This window comes from Herpailurus yagouaroundi, unplaced genomic scaffold, assembly GCF_014898765.1.
Source record: "Herpailurus yagouaroundi ecotype Mexico unplaced genomic scaffold, PumYag 186, whole genome shotgun sequence".
Lineage (NCBI taxonomy): Eukaryota > Metazoa > Chordata > Mammalia > Carnivora > Felidae > Herpailurus > Herpailurus yagouaroundi.
The window spans coordinates 13,039,724-13,062,727 of NW_024412417.1; the positions used below are offsets into that span (position 1 = coordinate 13,039,724).

Genomic DNA, 23,004 nt, shown 5'->3' on the forward strand with positions numbered 1-23,004 from the left:
AATCATGGTGCATCCATTAAATCGTCCCAAATTTATTATATCTCTCATTCCTTCTCTTTCCTTTCCAATACTTCTTTTTGGTCTAAAATAGTTCATCAGTTCTTATTGGGCCACCTCACAGCACTTAGAAAGTTATGGTCTCTGTAGTCTTGACAAATCTCACCTTCTGATGGGATGTTTCTAAATGGACTGTGTTCTCTCTCTGCCACACTCCAGTGCTGGATCCCAAGGCAGAAGACAAGATAATGTAAATATCGATTTTCAGGATGAAAAAAGAAGCCAAAGTACTGGCTAAGGATGGCCATACTCCTGATGCCCCGTGGGCTCATGACCTGGCTCATTACCCCAACCCCCAACCTCCTGCCAGCAGTCTGGGGAGCCCTCTTTCTGCTTATAAGACAGTCTGGGATGAGATGAGCTTGATAGCTATTGCTGAGTAAGAAAAAGTTACATCCCAATTTTTCGTCTAAGGAGGGCCCAGTTTTAAACAAGTCATCTTGTGGAAGGTTAGAGAACGTTATAAGGCATCTTTCATGGTCTCAAAGGTAAAGAAAGGCTTGGGGGAGGCTCCGGGGTGGGGTCGTGAAAGGTCCACATACACACTGCGAAGCAGGGCAAATGGCATTTTTGTGTGTTTGCTGGGGCGTGGTGTGGGTGAAGGAAGTTTTAGAAGGGAAAGGTAAACATTTGCTGGAGTCTTTGGTATTGAACTTAAACAAAGCCATGCCTTTGTTCCAGTTTTATAAGGTAATGGTTGGTAGGAAAAGCTCTAAAGCTAGAGTTAATTCACATATAGAAGGAATAATCTGTGGAAGGCATCTCACTGAAGATATCAATGGCCTGATCTTTTGTTAGGTTGTGGAGTATCCATGGTTTCTGGACTGAATTCTGCTCAGGGCTCTGTAATTTCCATGCATGAATTACTGTATGTGCGCCGAGAATTAAATTACAGATTTGGATTTCATAGACCGATGGCGGTGCGCGTGTGTGTGTGTGTGTGTGTGCGCGCGCGCGTGCGCTCTCATGCACACACATGCACCAAGGTTAATATTTATTCAATGATTACTACATACTGGGCACTCCGCCAGGTGCTTTGTGTATATTATGCAATATTCATATCTTAAGTGGATAACACTTTTCATTTAAATAATGAAGACTTTGAAGCCCAGAGAAGTTAGCCAGCTTAATGAAAGTTGCACAGCTAACGCGGAGCAGAGCCAGAACCCCCACCTTGGGCTATCTAAAGCACGTGCTCTTTCAGCACTGCCGTTTTGTGTTGAGGAGGATCGAGCAGGAACACATCCGACGTTATTTCCGGCAAAGGGGCGGTCACTGCTTCGAAGCAGCTTGCCTCTTGCATATCATGCACCAGGCCAGGCAGTGGAAATTCACGGACAGATAAGCCAGGCAAAGTGTCTGCTCTTGGAGAACATTTTGGCCAGGCTGAGGAGTAAGACATAGCTGTAAATAAATGTAATATGAATGGAAGAGTGACAAAGATTCTTATGAAAATAGAGGTAAAGTGCCAGGAAAGGTCTGGAAAGGGAGAAAATTCTTTTTTTTTATTTAAAAATGTCCCCAACTTTTCCCTTAAAGAAGTTAGAGGGGTGCCTGGGTGGCTAGGTCGGTTAAACATCTGACTTCTGCTCAGGTCATGATCTCACAGTTAGTGAGTTCAGGCCCCACATCGGGGCCTGTACTGACAGCTCAGAGCCTGGAGGCTGCTTCGGATTCTGTGTCTCCCTCTCCCTCTGCCCCTCCCCCGCTCATGTTCTGTCTGTCTCTCTCAGGGATGAATAAACGTTAGCAATTTTTTAAAAAAAATTACAAATGAAACGCTGAAAGAATAATACAATTATCGCCACATACCCTTCACTGGGATTGACTCATTATTAATACTTTGCCAGATTTCTTTTATCTTTTCTCTCTCTCTCTCTGTCTCTCCCTCTGTCTCTCCCTCTGTCTGTCTGTCTGTCTGTCTCTCTCTCTCTCTCTCTCTCTCTCTCTCACACACACACACACACACTTATACTTCACTTCTAAATACTGTAGCATGTGGAGAGATCACCTTTCTGCTGGATCAGGGAAGACATAGGGAGGATTTGGCATATGGGCTGTGTCGTAAGGGTCAGTTGTAATGTAAGCACATGGAAGTTGGAAAGAGGAGCACGTCAGGTGGAAGAACAGGATGCTCGAAGGTGTGGCGTGGAGAGCACAAGAAGACCAGGGAATTTGGGGCAGGAGAACTATTAGGAGTTGTTTATAAAGAGGGGAGGATAGAAGTCATGGGAAAGGATGAGATTCAGACTCACCCCACTGAGGCATGTTGGAGGAACCAGACAAGAAAGGGGTGGTCAAGAAGGAGACTACAGAAGAAGGCAGAGAGGCAGGGGATGGAGCCGGGGAAGAAGGAAGAACTAACTGGCCAGTGAAGTCAGTGCAGTAGGTCGTGGTTTCTCAAAGCCTGGCCTTCCATGTGTGTCATCCATCTCAACTTGGGTTAGACGTGCAGGTACTTGGATCTCTCACCTCAGACCTACTGAATTGGAAACCCTGGGCATGGGGCCCTGTAATGCATATTTTACCCAGACCTCCTAGATGCCTACTAAATAGGAGAACCCTTGCTTATAAATTTGCTATTGAGTCCTCGAAGAAAGCAATTTCAGTCAAATTGTGAGGACAAAAGCCAGATTAAAAATAGTGACATGGGGGGCGCCTGGGTAGCTCAGTCGGTTAAGCGGCCGACTTCGGCTCAGGTCATGATCTCGCGGGCCGTGAGTTCGAGCCCCGCGTTGGGTTCTGTGCTGACAGCTCAGAGCCTGGAGCCTGTTTCAGATTCTGTGTCGCCCTCTCTCTGACCCTCCCCCATTCATGCTTTGTCTCTCTCTGTCTCAAAAATAAATAAACGTTAAAAAAATAAAAAAAAATAAAATAAAAATAGTGACATGGCCTTATATACTGTGAAAAATTTATATGTGCATGTGTGTACGAAATCCATGTTGAAAGACACACGTTGCATCCTTGTAAGATGAAAAGACTACAAACAGCCCAATGGTAAAGAAATTATTACTCCTTATTTCACAGTTCTTTAAAAACGGAAAGGGCTATCTTCAAAATTTATTTAGTAAAGCAAGATGCATAACTATGTTTACTGTGGTACCATTTGTATAAAAAAAGAATAATGATATGTATTGCATGGCATATTTCTAGAAGGATACACAAGAAATTATGAAAGATCCTCAAGAGACTGTTGTTTAGAGAACTATGCAGGGTGGGGGGGGAGGTGTTTTCAGTTAATTCTTTTGTGCCTTTTGAATTTTGTGCCATAGTATTACAAACTCAAAGCAAGTTTTAAGTATTAAACACGAGCCAAAAAGGATTCATATAACAACAAATGATCAGAAAGTTGAGTCACTGAATCTTTTCAGTCTGTATTTACATCCTTCCTCTGACCGGGAGCTCATTATTTATGAAACAGTCCACCCCACTGTGGTATAAGGTCCAAATTCTTCCTCATCCTGAGATGCTATTTCACAAGCTGTGTTCAGGTGAAGGGCAGTAAAGGTCCTGCCTGAGAGATTTCTCTCTTGCTCTCTCCCTGTCAAAGCCTGTGACTCCACCCTTCTAGAAGTGTTGTGCAGAGAGTGATTTTCTGTTGTAAAAATCAGTTCACTTCAATTAAATATCTTTTTGCTCAAATTAATGTGAATCCTAATTAACCTGCCTTTGAATCATTTGGCGATAGCATCTCAAGATGCCTTGAGAGAGAATCGAGGGAGGAAGGAGGGCTTGAACTGGGGGACTGGAGGGGACACAAAGAACTAGCCTTGCAGGGGGAGCAGCTGGGGGTGGGGGGCAAAATGGGCGTGGCTTTGTTGGCTGTGCCATCAAGGTGAGGAAGGGCTTGGGGTCAGAGAAAGGAGCAACCCTAGAGACCACGGTGATGAGGAAACTCCCTTAGATTTTCACAGCACTGTACAGTTTCAGACCTAATCTCATTTTATTTTTTTAAACATCTATTTATTTATTTTGAGAGCAAGAGAGAGAGTAGGAGCAAGCGAGCAGGGGAGGGGCCGAGAGAGAGAGGGAGAGAGAATCCCTGCTCTGACAGTGCAGTCCCCGACTCAGAGCTCGAAGTCACATACTGTGAGATCATGATGAGCGCTGAAATTGAGCTGGATGCTTAGCCAACTGAGCCACCCAGGCGCCCCAAACATAATCTCATTTTAAAGTGGCGCAATATTGGGGCGCCTGGGTGGCGCAGTCGGTTAAGCGTCCGACTTCAGCCAGGTCACGATCTCGCGGTCCGGGAGTTCGAGCCCCGCGTCAGGCTCTGGGCTGATGGCTCGGAGCCTGGAGCCTGGTTCCGATTCTGTGTCTCCCTCTCTCTCTGCCCCTCCCCCGTTCATGCTCTGTCTCTCTCTGTCCCAAAAATAAATAAACGTTGAAAAAAAAAATAAATAAAGTGGCGCAATACTGAGGTAGAGATTGTTGCCTATTGAAAAATGAGGCAAGTGAGGCTTAGAAAGGGCAGACAGTCCAAGGCCACAGTGCTGGGATTTGCATCAAGTACCTGACTCTGAACTTCCTGTACATTTTTTTCCCTCGCTGCACTTTCCCCTCATTTGGCTTCCAGTTTCCAAGAAAGCTCTGTCTTTTTTCTTACATAACTTCACTTTTGAGTCGATCCTATTTAATCCTTGCTTCCGAGGCTCTTAGGCCCCACATTCCACCTTTCTGCAGCCTCTGACATTCACCTTCTCTTAATGTGGGAACACCTCCTCCATCTTGGAAGAACACCTCTGCGTGGCCGTGCTGTCTGCTACCTGCTTCCCCTATTCCTGTTCATCCCTCCTTCCCCCACCACATTCCCCAGCTGAGAAGCCTTCTGTCTGTCTCCAAGTCTTGGCTCACCCCAGCGATCTAGCTTCCTGCCCTTCCCTCCATTAGTCGGGCCTCTCAAAGGGATACAGGACCTCTTTACGTCTGAATCTGGTGGCCTTTGCTCAGCCTTCACTCTCCTCGTCCTCTCTGTGACTTGAATGTTGAGTGCTACGGCTGGAGTTCTGTCTTGGCCCCGATAATACATAACTTGACCTCATTAGGTGTTCATGGCTTGATCACAGTGACAGACACATCGTGGTTGGCCTCTTCCGTCACCAGGCGCCTTCCTTTGGGCTCCACCTTAACTTCCCCCTACACACCCTCCTCTCCCACAAGGCTTGCCTTGTTGCTCTTTTCAGAGTCAGCATGTATCTGTCTTCCAACTCGTGACACCTATACCAAATCGTCCCTGGCTGACTTGCCGATTTCTCTCCTTTTCATCAAGTCTTACAGAACTCATAGTCTGGGATAGTCAGTTTAGTATCTAATTATCTACATTTCACAATAGCAAAAACTGTAACATCTCTCTTCTTTCTTGAGGATAGGACTGTACCGAACACTCCCTTATTTCCCATAGCATACATAAATAGCATCATCCATGGCATACATACACACACACACACACACACACACACACACACACACACACACACACACGTACGTATATTCATCCAGAGTATATAGTTGGTGCTCACTTTATGTTTGTTGATATGCAAGCAGGTAACAAATTTTGAGGATAAATCTGATCAGAGCAGCTCATTCTGCTGTATTATCTTGATGACTTCAGCTACTCAAAGCAATCTTGGCTCCTAAGAGGTTCGGCTAAAATGAAGGCAAGAGTATGGATAAAGAGGGAAATGTGTTTTTAGAAAGGTAATTTTCCCTTAATGCATTAGACAAATATTTGTTGAGTATTTATCATGGGACTGGCACTAGGATTAGAGTGACCTTGAGGCAGACAAAGGCCTCCTCTTATGGGCTTGCAACCCCGTGGAGCAGACAGGCAATTAGGCACTAAACAGAAAAACAATAAGATAAATCCAAACGATGTCAAGTACTATGAAGAAAATAGAGGAGCAGCGTTATAGAGTTTGCTTCTGGTCCTGGGCTGAGGTGGGAAGAGGAGGAGGAAGATAACTCTAGACGGGGTGGTCAAGACAGGTATTTGAAGAGTTGGCACTGGACTGAAATCTGAATGAGAAGGAGCTGGCAATGTGCGGGACAGTGTGTGGGGCAGCACTGGAGATCGAGGGCACAACAAATAGCAAAAGCTGTCAACCGGGAACAAGCTTGGTTTGTTGAAATGGAAAACGTTGAGGACTAAAAGAATATGGAAAACTATGGTAGACTCTGTGAATAAACCTAATGTGTATGTATGTATATGCAGACATACCCAGAGTATCTGTAGGAGAAAATAAAGAATTATGAGATTTTAAGTAATTCCCTAAAAGTGCTATATAAATGGAAGTGTCAGAAAATCTAAATTTCTTAGGTTCTCAAGAAAATCACAAATTCTCTCATTTTTTAAAAATGTTTATTTATTTTTGAGAGAGAGAGAGAGAGACAGACAGACAGACAGTGTGAGAGCAGGGGAGGGGCAGAGAGAGAGGGAGACATAGAATCCGAAGCAGGCTTCAGGCTCCAAGCTGTCAGCACAGAGCCTAACTCGGGGCTCCAACCCATGAACCATGAGATCATGACCTGAACTGAAGTCAGATGCTTAACCAACTGAGCCACCCAGGTGCCCTTATCTCATCATTCTTGAATCCCACCATGTAGCATAATACCAGGCACAGACAGAAGATACATGATAAATATTTGATAAATTAATGCCTGAAGGCAATGAATGAATGAATGCCTAAGACCGAGAGGTTATGTGTTCATATTGTCTACTTTTAGGCTGTCTTTCTGTCTTAATTTGGCATTGCCTCTGCACCCAATTACCATCATATAAAACGGAAGAAAAATGCTGATATTTAAGAAAACCACCCATATGGTCTTTAATAATTCTAAGAATCAAGAGGAAAACAGAGTGGGGAGATTGGCAAGAGCACACTTACGTATTTATATATTGTTTGTGTTTTAGAGGGAGAATGCTGATTTCTTGTTGTACGCTATGTCGCTCTAATCTGCAGGCTAATGCTTCTGCAATTTCTTGGAAAAGAGCTCTTCACGTCCCAAAATAAGGAAATAAGTAGCTGTCTTCATCTTTAATCAGAAGAATCTTGAAATGCAAAATACATTGTTTAAAGAGGAAAAGATAAATGTTTTCCATCAAATCATCGACATTATGATTTTTTAAATCCCAACTTGCGGGGCGCCTGGGTGGCTCAGTCAGTTAGGCCTCCGACTTCAGCTCAGGTCATGATCTCGCAGTCCGTGGCTTCGAGCCCCGCGTTGGGCTCTGTGCTGACAGCTCAGAGCCTGGAGCCTATTTCAGATTCTGTGTTTCCCTCTCTCTCTGACCCTCCCCCATTTATGCTCTGTCTCTCTCTGTCTCAAAAATAAAAATAAATGTTAAAAAAAAATTTTTTAAAAAATCCCAACTTGCTTTGTAAATCAAAGATAGACCCATTTATTTTAAAAGCAAGCTCTTGAAAAAATCTTAGGGGTTAATAATCAAGTTAATGTGGTAATTCTAAACCTCATTGATTTGTATTTATTTTGATAAATCTTACTATATGCTTGGTGCACAACTGAGAGTTATTATATTCTGGGCAAAGTCACTTGTCTTTTGTAGGAACTACAAACTGGAGATTGTAATTCACATGTGAAAAAAAAAGGGTTTATTAAGAAATGTCAATTGTCATGAGACTGCCTCTGTTTCTGGAAAGGTCTTCGTATATTTAGAACCAATCTTTCTATCTGAATCAATTTTTGAACCAGTGACAAAATTATAATACTATCTATTATCTGCCTAGATACACTTGATTTAATTATTATTTTTCTAAAAAATAAATTACGTACTGTCAGAATTACAGGAATATTAATAGCTGAGGTTTTGAAAGCATTATATGAACGTATATAATATTCATAATTATCGGGTGACATACCCAATTGTTCATGGCATTTATATGCTCTTTACATAATCAGGGCTCCTACTGGAGTGAAAAAGAATTTTCTGTGCTTGACATTTGGATGAACGTTTGGTGGAGAGAAAGCATACCTTTTCCCTAAGTTTCTGTAGCATGCATTTGCAAACAGTACTTTGTAGATAAACTTCCAAGAAAATGGCTTTCACGTTTGCCGGCTGTGCGTGGAGCTGGGACATGTTTGGGTTTGCAAGATGAAACAAATAAATGCTCATCAGTTCTCAAGCCAGGGTTTTAGTTAATGTCCTTCCATCCCTTCCCATCCCTTCCAGTCCCCAACTGCAGTTAAAGTTCAACCATTTAGGTTTTAAGTGCAGCACAGTGAGACTATGATTGCTACCATGGGGCACGGAAACTGTGTTTTACTATTGGGTTCAGGCAGCCAGGCAAGAGAGCGGTGCCAACTCTATTATAAAATCCCTGTTAGGATAGTTTTGGGAGCTGCCAGCTCAATGTAGCAGAGAAGGCAGAGTCTCGTGTCGTTTAGTTTGTATAGGATCAGGAGGCCATGCATCAAAAAGAGCCCATTGGACCTTTACTAAGAATCTCTCCCATTAAAAGGACCTAGTCTAAGTGTGTCCAGGTACAGTCTCGTGTGTTGTAGCTCATTTGACCTTTAAAGACCTTCTCTACTGGGGAGGATTTAGTCTATTTATCGTAGTATATTGCCAGCGGATCTGTCCTACTCAAGCGGTCCTTGTAAATATACACATGCCATCAGCCCAGCTCTCTTAGTTGGGACTTGGAGCTGACAAAGGCCACAATTATCATTGCATCCTGCCTGTCTGAGTGCGGTCCACTCTGTGTGATGTATGGGTAATTCACTGACCCAAGTGTGAACCCTAATACCTTAGGAAATATACATCAGAACACTTTTGTCTTTTGGATTCTGTAGTACTAGGCAGGTTTTATGAGGGAGTAGAAAGGAACCAGTCTGTACTGAGGCCCCCCGTGAGTTATAGTCACTACAGAAAGATTTCTGTATGAAATCCATGGTCAAAAATACGGACAATGGCATAGTTCCCCAGAGTGGTCATTGATTTGCTGATAGAAAGCTGTGTTTTATACATTCTGGCCAAGATAAGCCTATTGTCAGTAATAACAATAACAATAGAAGAAGTCAAGTGTTCCCAGGAAAGTATACTTTTATTTGTTGGTTTGACCTAAAGATCAGCATTTGACGACGTTGTTGTAGTCTTTAGAGCTCCATCATGTTGCTTCTCTCTCCCCATCTGGCCTCTGACTTCCGTGATTACAGGACTACAATTGGTGCATCTGTCCTAGTCGCTAGCACAGTCTCAGGAACATAGTAGGTATTTAAAAATATTTGTGGCACACATCAATGTTCTCTGCAGTTAGGGCATCTCCAGGAGCAGCAGACCGCATTTGCTGTCTACTTTTACCCTGAAAGTTCAGGAAGAGAGACAGGCCTGGTGTAGTCTTTCTCAGTGGTCTTTATCACTCAGTTCCCCTGAATCACTTGACATTTGAATTTTGAGTCCTTTTTCTCTACCATTACTAAATAATGATAGTCCATAGTCTCATCCCAGTGTCTGTGCGGGCTTTGCTTCACACATGTCCTCCAGGTTCAGTGCCGTGTTCTGTGTTCTCATGACCTCTGTACTTGACCACCCTGTGTTGGTTATTACTGGATTACTCCTCTGTCCTCCCCTTGGACCATCCACTACATGAGGCAGGGGTCTGGCTTTGTTCTCTGCCCTCAATGTCTAATGTTGTGTTTGACTTACAGTGGGCTTGTGTTGATGTTTATAGGATGAATAATAAGAATGAATGAGTGAGTGAATGAATGAATGAATGAATGGAAGATATCCATGGTTACATCATCTCTAGGCACTTGTTTTCATATGATGGCTGGAAAACTGAGGGTCTGTGGCACAGTGCACAAGGTTGTTGTAATTCGCATGTCACTAAGACATTTCATCTTAGCCTTATTGTTGATGTGGTGCGTTATTGCTGTGTTTCTCGTGACCAAGTAAGAGGCTCAGAAACAAAATTAAAAAATGATCTTTGTATCGATAAAGCACTAAAAATGAGATATCTGCTTGTATAAATTACCAAAAACCTACAGGCAATAGAGCTTAAAATGAATTAGATCAATCCTGGTAGTAAAATCAAAGATTTGAATGGCCTTTAAAATGCAGTTCATGCCAGCGGCTCTTTGCTTTTGCAGAACTGTTCTTTTTGATGTTGCTGTGACACAAAAGGTCAAGGGTTTGAGAGTGAATGAAAATTTCAGTGGGACCAAATAAAACATGGGTCACATAATGCATCTATGCAGTTGTTTTCAGAATATTTAATAATTTACATTTTCATCCTTCAGGGAAGGATTTTAAAAATAATTTTAAGAAAAAAGTTGAAAACCAAAGACAGTAAGTGACTTGTCTGAGGTCTCTTAGCTGGTTAATGTTGGAGCTAGAACTAAAACTTTGGGCTTTTGGGGGGAGCCTGACTGGCTCAGTCTGTGGGGCCTGCGACTCTGGATCTCGGGGTCATGTGTTTGATCCCCACATTGGGTGTAGAAATTACTAAAAAAAATTAAATAAACCTGGGCCGCCTGGGTGGCTCAGTCGGTTGAGCGTCCAGCTTTGGCTCAGGTCATGATCTTGCAGTTGACGAGTTCGAGCCCCGCATTGGGCTCTGTGCTAACAGCTCAGAGCCTGGAGCCTGCTTCCGATTCTGTGTTTCCCTCTCTCTCTGCCTCTCCCCCGCTCATACTGTCTCTCTCTGTCTGAAAAATAAACATTACAAAAATTTTTTTTAATTAAATAAACTTAAATAAAACTTAGGGGTTTTTCTACAGATAAACTTATTGATGGATTCATCACATGTTTATTGAATGCCTGTTCTCCACCACACTCTACATTAGGTACGCCTAATACAAAAATAGTAAGAAATGGTCTCAAATCTCAAAATTAATAGTCAAGGAGGAAAAACAGATATATAAACAAATAACTATTTCAATGCAGTAGTGTGCAAGGGGAAATGTTCCCTACTTTTGTTTTTGGTTTTGTTTTATCCCACAGGTCAGAGATTTGAGACAGTGATGTAATATTAGAAGTGACAGCTTTAATATGTTGAAGAGATAGTGGTTTACACATCTGATTTATGCATGTTTGAAAAATAGGTAAAACTTTGCTGATATGCCTAAAGGAAAGCATCAATTGTCTATTTCAAGATTTAATAAGAAAGCAACAATTTTTATATATTTAAATTATAAATTACGATATATATAATGTTTCATGTGCTCAGCATGTTCTTATTTCCGCGTATCCACATGTTCTTCACTTGTCCTTAGAAGATTGTGTAGTGTTGTGATTCCAAGTCTTAGGCTTATGCATTTTTTAATAGATCCTTTTTACGGTGACTTGTGACCTTTTCCTTTCTTTCTCCCACCCTCAGATTTTCATCACTGTGAATTGCCTGAGTACAGATTTCTCGTCCCAGAAAGGGGTGAAAGGACTTCCTTTGATGATTCAGATTGATACATACAGTTATAATAATCGTAGCAATAAGCCCATTCATAGAGCTTACTGCCAGATCAAGGTCTTCTGCGACAAAGTGAGTAAAGATCATAAAGGTATCTTTGTTATTAGATACTACTTTTAATGACGTTTCCCCCTTGTTACCTTCTCTTGTCTGATGGTGTCAAATTAATTACCTTATCACACTGGGAGTTGTAATCTGTCATTTTCAATTCCTGTTAGATATCTAGGGAGTCATCAGTCAACTCTATTCTTTTATTAGTCAATCAGTTTCACCACTAATTTAATGACTGATTGACACTGCACTGTACTATCAGTCTAATTCACTTAGATAACTGAAATAATAGATTAATAGTTTTTACCGGGTATAAGCCTGTCCCAGAGCATATCAGTATAAGCTGTATTATTTTATGGGTTAAATGGGGTCTCATTTAGAGCTTTTTGGAATAGAAATGGCACCTATAAAATAAGCTTATTAGTAAACATGCACTCAGGAGATACAGTTTTTTAATCACTCTGAATCCCACTATAAGAGATACAACAATTAGAATGGCAAAGCTTAAAACCCTATGATTATGTGACATGAGATCCTTACAAATCCCAAATATGAGTGGGAATAAGCAACACCAGTTTTGAGACCTGTATGGTATCAGCATCACGAGGGAAAACAGTGGGGCTACTTGATAACCAAAGAACAGGTAACCTACAAAATCGCCCCCAGGTACTCACTAGAGAGTGAAGTGTGCCATCTGAGGACTGTATGTGAAACTGGGGTGGGAGGGTACAGATTCTGTAGACTCCAATTTGCTATTGCTGTTGGGTGCAAAGGGATGGAACATTGAAGTGTTTAGGGCTCTGTGAACTCCAGAAAGTTATAAATTTAAGTTTCCTTCTAGGGCAAAACTCTGCACTGAGAAAAAGCTGCTAGGAGTAGAATCCAAGTTGAATTGGACTCCTCCCACTCCTCCCCCCCCCCCCCAAAAAAAGGTATAAAGTAAAGAGAAATTCCAAATAAAAAGGGTGAAGAGAAAGGATATGGAGTAGACAGATCTCAGGAAATACAAGACTGTTTTTTTTTTTTGTTTTTTTTTTTTGTTTGTTTTGTTTTTTATCACTTTGTGAACACATCTGAAGAGAGAGCATGAGAGCCATGAAGCTAGCAGAACTATCCGGGTCCATTCATTTCACTTAAAAATGACCATCAGGAAAGAAAAACAGTTGAATCCCAATGGGTATCTCATGAAAATGGAGACTGAGATCACACTGACTTCCCTATGGACCTACCCATGAAACGGGTGAAACCTATAGCTTAATGTTCCAAAATGAGCTAAATGCAATTAAGAAACACACAGAAGTCATGAAGACCAACATAAATCACATACAAAACTCAGGCATGACATGTCTTGAGAATTGAGTGATTTGAAAAGAGTTGTGATAGAATTCAGAAATAAACAATTAAAATATTTCAGAAGTAAAGACTACACTAGAAGCAAAACAAGAGTGAATAAATATACCAGGGGATGCCTTAGGAGAAATATGCAAGTTGGAAAGAGCAAAATTTTAAAAATCAAAAGAAAAAAAAGAGAGATGAGAAAGAAAATAATAGATATAAGAGAGTGGTAAAGAAGATCCAATATACATATAATAGGCGTCTTTGAGGTAGAAAACTAAAACAATGGAACAGGGTTTCAGTGGCAGAAGCAAGGTGGGTGAAAGAGTGGTGGTCGTGGCCCTGGAGGTGGTAAAGAAGGATGACAAGGACCAGAAAATGAAATACGAACCTCCTGTGCCAACTAGAGTGGGGAAAAAGAAGAAAACAAAGGGACCTGGTGCTGCCAGCAAGCTGCCACTGGTGACCCGTCACACTCAGTGCCGGTTAAAATTACCGAAGTTAGAATTAAAGACTCTCTTCTTGTGGAGGAAGACTTCAGTAGAAATCAGGAACAAATGAAGACTTTAGAAGAAAAGCAAGAGGAGGAAAGATCAAAGGTGGATGATCTGAGGGGGACCCCAATGTTGGTAGGAATGTTGGAAGAGATCATTGATGACAGTCATGCCATCGTGTCTACATCTGTGGGCTCAGAACACTACGTCAACATTCTTTCCATTATAGACGAGGATCTGCTGGAACCAGGTTGCTCAGTCTTGCTCAACCACAAGGTGCATGCTGTCATAGGGGTGTTCATTGATGACACGGATCCCTTGGTCACAGTGATGAAGGTAGAAAAGGCTCCCCAGGAAACCTATGCTGATATTGGGGTGGGGTTGGACAACCAAATCCAGGAAATTAAGGAATTTGTGGAGCTTCCTCTCGCTCATCCTGAATATTACGAACAGATGGGTATAAAGCCCTCAAAGGGGGTCATTCTCTACGGTCCACCTGGCACAAGTAAAACCTTATTAGCCAAAGCAGTAGCAAACCAAACCTCAGCCACTTTCTTAAGAGTGGTTGGCTCTGAACTTATTCAGAAATACCTAGGTGATGGGCCCAAACTGATGCCACTGGAACAAAAACATATGACTCAAATTCCGGTGGTGAGAGAGAAATTCAAAGAACAACGTTGGAACTGTTGGACCAGTTGGATGGATTTGATTCAAGGGGTGATGCGAAAGTGATCATGGCCACAAATTGAATAGAAACTTTGGATCCAGGACTTATCAGACCAGGCCGCATTGACAGGAAAATTGAGATCCCCCTGCCCGATGAAAAGACTAAACAGCGCATCTTTCAGATCCACACAAGCAGCATGACACCGGCCAATGATGTAACTCTGGACGACTTAATCGTGGCTAAAGATGACCTCTCTGGGGCTGACATCAAGGCAGTCTGTACAAAAGCTGGTCTGATGGCCTTGAGAGAACGTAGAATGAAAGTAACAAATGAAGACCTCAAAAGTCTAAAGAAAATGTTCTTTATAAAAACCAAAAAGGCACCCCTGAGGGGTTCTATCTGTAGCTACCACATTGGCCTTCAAGGAAATGGTGGGGAGTGTCCCAGCTCCGAGGAGGGATGAGGCTGGGGAAGTTGCCCAGAGGGACCCATGTTCCAGTTGCCTTCATCCATTGGCCACGTGCAGTGCTCTGCCCCCAATAAAGCAGGCTCCTTCTCAATAAATAAATAAGTAAACATACAAATAAATAAATAAATAAATAAAAAGACAGTGGAACTAAATCAATGCTAAAGATGATAAATCGGGAAAACTGAAAATATAAACTATATGTACAAATAAATCTATGTATATTTAAACAGCCTACCAGCACATACTTGGGAAAACTGATGCAGGAAATCAACACCGAATTGTTAATTTTTTTTTTTTCAACGTTTATTTATTTTTGGGACAGAGAGAGACAGAGCATGAATGGGGGAGGGGCAGAGAGAGAGGGGGGCAGAGAGAGAGGGAGACACAGAATCGGAAACAGGCTCCAGGCTCTGAGCCATCAGCCCAGAGCCCGACGCGGGGCTCGAACTCACGGACTGCGAGATCGTGACCTGGCTGAAGCCGGACGCTTAACCGACTGCGCCACCCAGGCGCCCCCCGAATTGTTAATTTATTAGACTTTAAAAATATTCTTGGGGCATATAAGTAGAAGAGAAGAGAAGAGAAGAGAATAATTAAAAAGTCACTATAAGGAAACCTTTGTCATCAAACTTTTCAATACCACTCTCAGGGACATTTAGGTAGCCTCCCCAGTAGAAGGGCCAGTAAGTCAATAGACACAGTTGTATAAATGAGAAAACAGTGGGTCACCTGCACAGGTAACTTGTCTAAGTCACACAGCGAAAAAGTAGAGAGCTGGATGCAAATCCGGCCTGATTGCAAACCCATATTCCTTGAACTGATAAACAACCATGTGCATGAAAAGCCAAAATGACAACTGAGGATTCAAAGCCTCAACAAAGAGCCAAGGTAGCCTGTTAAAAACAAAAGAGAACAAAGAAAAATCAGTACATATCTTTAATTCAGCATATTGAACATGGAAAAAGCATTTCCAAACGATGTGCAACAGGGAATTTTTTTAAAGTACAAGTCGGATAGCATTTAAATAATTTGAATTACCTCACTGTATTCCAGATATTTCAAGGGAGATTGTAGAATTCCCCCCTCTGGGAATCTCCTTAGAGGTGAGGAGTAAGATTAGGGACAAGGAGAAAGGAAGGGAAGGAGTAGAGACACTGGGCAGTCCAATTACCCTTACATTAGAGCTGGAATTGACAGTGGGAAAGAGAGGCCTCAAGGGATGCTCATATAATTAGTTTTGTCAACAGTGTCGATATGATAAATACTAAAACTCAAAACAAAAGAAAAATGAAGGATGAATAGTGTTGTTCACCCATGTCCTAGGACTCTAAGAAACTAGTGATATAAAGAGTTTCCAGGGGTAGTTTTTAGCTTACTTCTCCTGTTGTTAAGGATAAGGAAGAAATCTCAAGCAGAATGCATTAACCTTACCTGCTGGTAATTTTTCTAATAAGCTAGATATAAAATCTTCTGTAATTTGGCATATATGCAGCTCTAATTTCAAAACCCAGGCAAAACTTACTCCTGGGAGATTGAAAAGAGAAAAAGTTTAATTTTTCCACTTTTCAAATGGGTGCGCGAATGCAAATGATTCATTTGAATTATCCTCTAAAGCAAAAGAGCTAAGAGCTATTCCATTTTAAAATATAAGATTCCCAATCACAGTTGAGAACCCTAAACAGATGCAATTCTGCACTATTTATAGTTCTCCGGTTTGATTTATGATTAACACACCTGTGAGATACACATAAAGACCTTCTCTAATTTATTTTTGATATTATGATACTTCTTTGAAATGCATATGTTTATGCATTAAAAAAATTCAGGATCTGTCTATATATCTACCTATATCAATACCTATGTCTCTGTCTTTATATCTGTATTTAATTACTTCCATTATCTTTGCTGAAAAACAAGAATTGTATTACTGTAAACAGTAACTATGCATTGTGTAAAACTTGAGAAATGAAGCCATGTTCTTTTTTTTTTTAAGATTTTTTTTTCTCTTTATTAATTTTTGTTTGGAAAGATCTTGGAAGTGACAATTGTTGAAGACGATGGAAAGCTAAAGATGCCCCTGCAAACTATCTTGGTACCTTGGCCAACTTTCAATCTGTTAAGGACACATTCTTAAAATAAATTCAGGGGAAACAATTTAAGTGTCAAATAAAACAAGGATAGCCATCACCCCTCAAGAAGTGGCCACAGTGATCACAAAATAATCAGGAAATCTTCAGGCATATTTTTCAAATCTGATACTCCAAAGTGAGCATTTAGGCAGGGGAAATTATTTTCAAATGACAAATTTGGTCTTTATAGAAAATTGTACTGTTCTGGAAGTAGACTTTTTGCACTTTGATAAGAGTGGAAAGAATGTCTTTAGAAGCTTCGGTCACAGATAATCAAAGGAAGGAAAGGAATTCATGGAAGGTCAGGTTCAAGGAAGCTTTCTTCATCTTAATTAAATGTATCTCAGCTTTTCTGGGTCATTGTGAAGTCAAAGATTGATTTTAGAAATGGGAACTAGAAATGTTTGGATACCATCAGACTTGTTATTTTATCATGCCGATATCTGGGCGTTCTGGGCAGGAAATTTCTAATAATTGACATGGCAGCAAGACTGGGCTCTATGGGGAGCCACTCATGTTTTATGTTAATCCATTTGGTTTGGCACATCAAAGAATGCCTGTAAAATAATAAGCAGGTGACTCTATTTCTTAAAAATTGACATTGAACATATATAAGTCTTGAAACAGATTAATTATTCCAGACCTTTTTCTCATAGTAATAGTACCAAATAAAGCACTAATTTAGAAATACAACTGCCTGACCAACCTTGGGGTCTATCTTCAGTGAGTTGTAATTTATATAAAATTTCACACTTTAATTTATGTTAACTACTATATTGTACATAACTCCAAGTACATAGAAAAATGTCTGATATGAACCTAACAAAAAATGAATAATGGGAGACTTTTGCTTATGTTTCACACCAGTTTTGACAAGGTGAGGTCTGTACATTTAACACTTCATTATCTACATATAAAAACTGTACAAAACCTTAATATATCTTGAAGAAACTTCCAAAGGATATATTTCTATATTTTATTTCCCTTTTGATGTGAATTTCCATGATGTATAATTATCCATGACAATTCAAAACTTAAAAGTGAAGCACTATAAAACAGTTACTCCCTTTTGGTAGTGAGAAGTTTTTTTGACATAAAAACATATTTAAAATATCTGGTAAAAAAGGGATGCCTGGGTGGCACAGTCGGTTAAGTGTCCCACTTCGACTCAGGTCATGATCTCACGATTCATGAGTTCAAGCCCCACATCGGGCTCTGTGCTGACAGCGTGGAGCCTGGAGCCTGCTTTGGATTCTGTGTCTCCCTTTCTCTCTGCCCCCTCCCTCCTCGAGCTCTTTCTCTCTCTCTCAAAAATAAATAAACATAAAAAAGATTTTTAAAATACCTGGTTAAATTGTTGTATCTGTCCAGAATCTATGTAAAGCTCTTAGAACTCACCTGGCACAGAGTAAGTGCTATGAAGAATGGAGAGAGGAAGAAAAAGAAAACCGTGGGAGCATCTGTATTTGGAAGAGTGAGGGGGCGCCTGGGTGGCTCAGTCGGTTAAGCGGCCGACTTCAGCTCAGGTCACGATCTCACGGTCTGTGAGTTCGAGCCCCGCATCAGGCTCTGGGCTGATGGCTCGGAGCCTGGAGCCTGCTTCCGATTCTGTGTCTCCCTCTCTCTCTGCCCCTCCCCCGTTCATGCTCTGTCTCTCTCTGTCTCAAAAATAAATAAAACGTTAAAAAAAAAATTAAAAAAAAAAGAAAAAAAAAAGAAGAAGAGTGAGAAGAAGAAAATGAGTTGGCAAAGCTGACAAAGAAGAGTGACTAATAAGAATAAGAAGAATAAGAATGAGAATAATAATCAGGGAATCCTTGAAGGCCAAGAAGGAAAGAGCTGTAAGGTGATGGTCAACTGGCTAAGCAGGGTGGGATCTGGCAAGGGAAGCCAATGAAAAGTCAGATTACCAGGAACAGAGGAGCCCCAAGGAGGTGAATAGACCAAACTTTTTTTCTATTTGGTTGAATGAGCACCATCCCCAAGCACTTCTGCACACATTAAAACAAAAACCAAAATCACACTCGTATGTGCAAAATGATCTTACACTTAGTTTCCTTAGCCCTCCCCTCATTTCCATTACTGTAATGGTTTTTAAAAGTTCCATGACAGGGGCGCCTGGGTGGCGCAGTCGGTTGAGCGGCCGACTTCAGCCAGGTCACGATCTCGCGGTCCGGGAGTTCGAGCCCCGCGTCGGGCTCTGGGCTGATGGCTCGGAGCCTGGAGCCTGTTTCCGATTCTGTGTCTCCCTCTCTCTCTGCCCTTCCCCCGTTCATGCTCTGTCTCTCTCTGTCCCAAAAATAAATAAAAAACGTTGAAAAAAAAATTTTTAAATGTCCTTCAACTTGTCTCTTACCTCTGTCTTCTTCTAAAAAAAAAAAAAAGTTCCATGACAATGGGCAAAGGGGAAGTTTTCTAGGGAATTCACACTCAACTTTAATGCTCTCCCTGTGCCTAGGAACCATATTGATAGGGCAACGCTTTATCTTAATGACATTTTATTATAATCACTAAAGTTACCTAACTCCCCTCCCTGGGATACGAACCTGAGTCTGGTCGTTCTGTGTGGATTCAAAATTGAAGTTGTATAGATAGACAGGATTTCAAAAAAGGGGGCCATCTGGAAGAAGTGGGATCACTCAGAGGTGAAAATGTACTACAGACTGAGGATCGGTCTCCGCCTTCAGAACCGAGTCCTGACCTCGCCAGAGGAACGGAAACGGGGTTGCCTGCTCTCCCTTCACCCTCGTTTTGTGTCTTAGCCTAGAGGTTTGTATGCTGACAGTATTCTTGCATGCTCTGATAACATGCCTGGCATTGTTTTTCCCTGTCAGGGAGCAGAAAGGAAAATCCGAGACGAAGAGAGGAAGCAAAACAGGAAGAAGGGGAAAGGCCAGCCCTCCCAAACCCAGTGCAACAACTGTGAGTGTTGCTGAGGAGGGGTGGGCTCCAGCCAGGCCAGGTCCACTAGGGGAACAGGTGGAAGGAAGGGGGTGGTGGGCAAAACTGTGGGTATGTGAGGGGTGGCTTGCTTTTCCCTAGCCGTAAAGACTGGGTGAATTTTCTCTGGGAGAAGCAAATGGGATCACATGATCACAGATTGTTTGTGTTGGGAGGGACTTTGTAATATCATGGATACCAACATCCTCCTCCTCCAGACAAGGAATCTAGGGTGCAGAGAGGGACAGGAGGGCCCGAGAGGTGCCAGCCACCTCAAGAGTGCTCACCCGAAGTTCACGCTCTTTTCGTTAGTTTGGCAGTAGGAGAGGGGGAGATGGTAAAGAGTGTTCACCTCTCTGGCTTTTGGGAAGCTTCAAACGAGAAAACAGAGAACTCAGACTAGGGCTCACAGCTAAGAGTTCTTAGTCACGTGTAACCCTCTCACGTCCAGCCTCTGATGGGAAGTTGGCCGCAATACCTTTACAGAAGAAGAGCGACATCACCTACTTCAAAACAATGCCTGATCTGCACTCGCAACCGGTCCTCTTCATACCCGATGTTCACTTTGCAAACCTGCAGAGGACAGGACAGGTAGGACCTATCTGCTAATATCCACCTGCCATCCATCCGCAGGGCCGGTGGAGCCTTGAGGCAGAATCACATCAGGCAGTGTTGACCTTGAAAATAACCCCTGCATTCCATGCCTCCCATGAAAAGTCAGTCATTTTGTAAGAAAATGGATTTTTATGGAAAGGAATGTCTCAGGAGAGGAAGCTGAGGGGAAGAAGGGAATGAGCTGATATTAGTGAAGTGTTGACAAAGCAGTGAAAGAGGAAGAAAGTAAGGACACTGATAATCTGAGAAAAAGTTGTGTGCTGTCCCTGTGGTCTTGTGAGTTTAGCCTGATGCAACAGAGCTCCACCTCATGGTGGGAAATTAAATTGCACCTATAACTTCAGAAGGTTGCCCAAGAGGAAAACTTTATCGATTAAATAAAACCATATCAACAATTCTTCCCTTAGTAAATGAACAGTTCCCATCGAATAGGTAGATAATTTCACACCAAAAGAAAAAATGAGATTGTAGACATGCCTTTTTAAAAGCAATTTCCGTCTTCTCCTTATATCTACAAGTAAAATTAAAGAACTAGAATTAAGATAACATAAACACCCAATAATTAACTCATTATGGTAGCTCAAGTTGATGAAATATTATGTGGCCACTAAAATTATAATTACGGAAATTATGTGGCAACAGAAGAACTAGTTATGATAATATTCAGTGCGAGAAAAAATTAGAATACCCATTTGTGTCTATACTGTGATCCTAGGTATGTACCTGAACTTGAAGGTAACAAGAAAATTGCAACACTTGATGAGGCGGGTTAAGTGATGGATGATTTTTTTTCTTTCTTTAATATTTTTAGTATTACTTATTTTATGTGGTAAATTAAAATTGGGTGGAAAAAAAAAGGACTTCCCTAGCATTATGCAGGTTTGTCTTTCACCAAATCAAATGGCTCTTAGTGAATCTTGTGTGGGTTAGTTTTCTTTCAAACTCAAAATCCTCTGACGAAAGGTTTGTTTTGAGAAATAGGGCCATACTACACACTCAAGTTTTTCTTCCGTTCTGAGTGTTCAGACACTCAGTGGAATTCACCTACAAGGAGAAGTCATTATTGGCTCAACTTTCTCCTTAAGAATCTATTGTCTCCCAACCCCCAACATACATGTTGTTTCATTATAGGTATGAGACAAAGCAGTTATACAGCCGGGGTTCTTTGTTGCTGGTCATGACATAGCATGGTAACAAAATACTTCATGTTTTTTTTCTTAGAGTACATTCCACTTAAAAACTAATTTAACATTCTTGTCTGACTTGTTTGATAAGAACAAGGACACAAAGGGGAAGGAAGAATGTTAAGGTTTATCAAGCTATGAGCGCCAGCACCTCATTTCATTCATTTGTTTAATTCCCAAGAACAACGGTGATTTGTATATTTACAGTCTTAGCCCCATGGGACTTTATGAAGCTGGGTATCCACACTTTCCAGAAGAAGGGATAATTGAGTTAAATTGTTCTTACTGTTTACTGTCATGATTCTGGCTTCGGCTCTGTGTCAAAGTTGACAGCGTGACCTGTTCTCTTGGGAACACGTCTCTGAAATAGACAAAGGTATAAATGAATCTTCAGAGGAAAAGACCGAATCTGGCTGCTCACGGCTGTCAGCCCTCTGGCCGCACTTGGGCCTCCGTGTCTGAGCTAGGTTCCTAGCCTGTGACCAAATCAGAAGGGAAATGTCGCCTCTAAAGTTTGTTGGTTGTAACAGATACGAAGCAGCTCAGCACCCCCGAGTTATTGGCGAAGTTAAGTTCTACAATCTGGGGCCACTTTTGCAGAGCCCTCAGGTTTCCCCTGTGGCCTCGAAGTCAGAGTTAAAGGGGTCAGTGAGGGAGCCTGCCTGAGCTTTGGGCAACAAAGGAACACAGTCAGCTGTGCTCTGGGACAATGCGCGAATATTCCATGGTTGATCAACTTACTTGGCCCAAGGACAAGAGCGCCTACGGTGGCTGGCTAGGGCTTAAAGGCTGCCTTGCCTTGGAACAGCTAGAAAGCAGGAAGATGCATCCAGAGGTAGGGGGGAAGCCGGCAGTGCCAAGGCCTGAGAAGTTGGCGTGGTGGGGGTGGAGACCGGCTTTGCCCTGCAAAACAGGATCCAGCGGTGGCCAGTTAAAATATGGACCAGTTTCACCATAAATGGGGACTTGGGTAGGGGAGGAAGGCGGGTGATGGTGTGCCACTCAGGAATCACTGCAGACACAAGCCTTGTCAAAATCAGCCACATCAAAGCCCTGTGCAGCTGGAAAGTGAGCAGCCCTCCAGCTCTCAGGGTCGGTGAGAGACCCCCCCAGCCATGTTGAGGGCTCATCAGCTATGGCATAGCAATTCCTAGTCACCCGAGGACACGGACTGGGGAGTGGGTATGTTCACTGTCAGCCTACGTGTCCCCTCCTCCTCCTCCTCCTCCATTACCTCATCGATGCACATGCGGATTGGAATCTTCATCAGAGAATTATCAAAAAGTATGAGGGAATGAACCCAATGTGCAGGCACTATGGAGATCTTCAGTCTCCCTCTCCTCACATTAAATACCAAATGGTCACTGGCTTTTCTCTGGAATGGCTTTAGAAACAAGCGATAAGGGGAGCTTGGGAGAAATTGTGAGACACAGAGGCATCATCTTTCCGGATAACGCACACTTTGCAGGCATCAGCCTTCCTCAAGGCACCTGAACCCAAGGATCACTTCACTCCTCCTCCGTACCCTCAAGAACAGTCTTCCCAGTTGTCATTTGTAAACAGCCTTCCTCCAGACCACAAGAGTGCTTGATACGAATTCAGGTTCCCAAATTCCATTCCATGTCTTTTTTTTTTTT

General features: G+C 42.0%; 1 protein-coding gene and 1 pseudogene across 5 annotated transcripts in view; both read left to right on the forward strand.

The window, feature by feature from the left end:
- The window catches only part of GRHL2 (grainyhead like transcription factor 2), a 179,940-nt gene that overhangs the window by 122,873 nt on the left and 34,063 nt on the right, over positions 1-23,004 (forward strand). For all 5 annotated transcript variants that reach the window (XM_040494133.1, XM_040494135.1, XM_040494136.1 and 2 more), the window contains exons 9-11: positions 11,397-11,555; positions 19,463-19,550; positions 20,020-20,159. In XM_040494133.1, coding sequence (XP_040350067.1) covers positions 11,397-11,555; positions 19,463-19,550; positions 20,020-20,159 — 387 coding nt within the window. The remainder of the gene's footprint in view (positions 1-11,396; positions 11,556-19,462; positions 19,551-20,019; positions 20,160-23,004) is intronic.
- On the forward strand, positions 12,615-14,779 carry LOC121042790 (26S proteasome regulatory subunit 4-like; annotated as a pseudogene).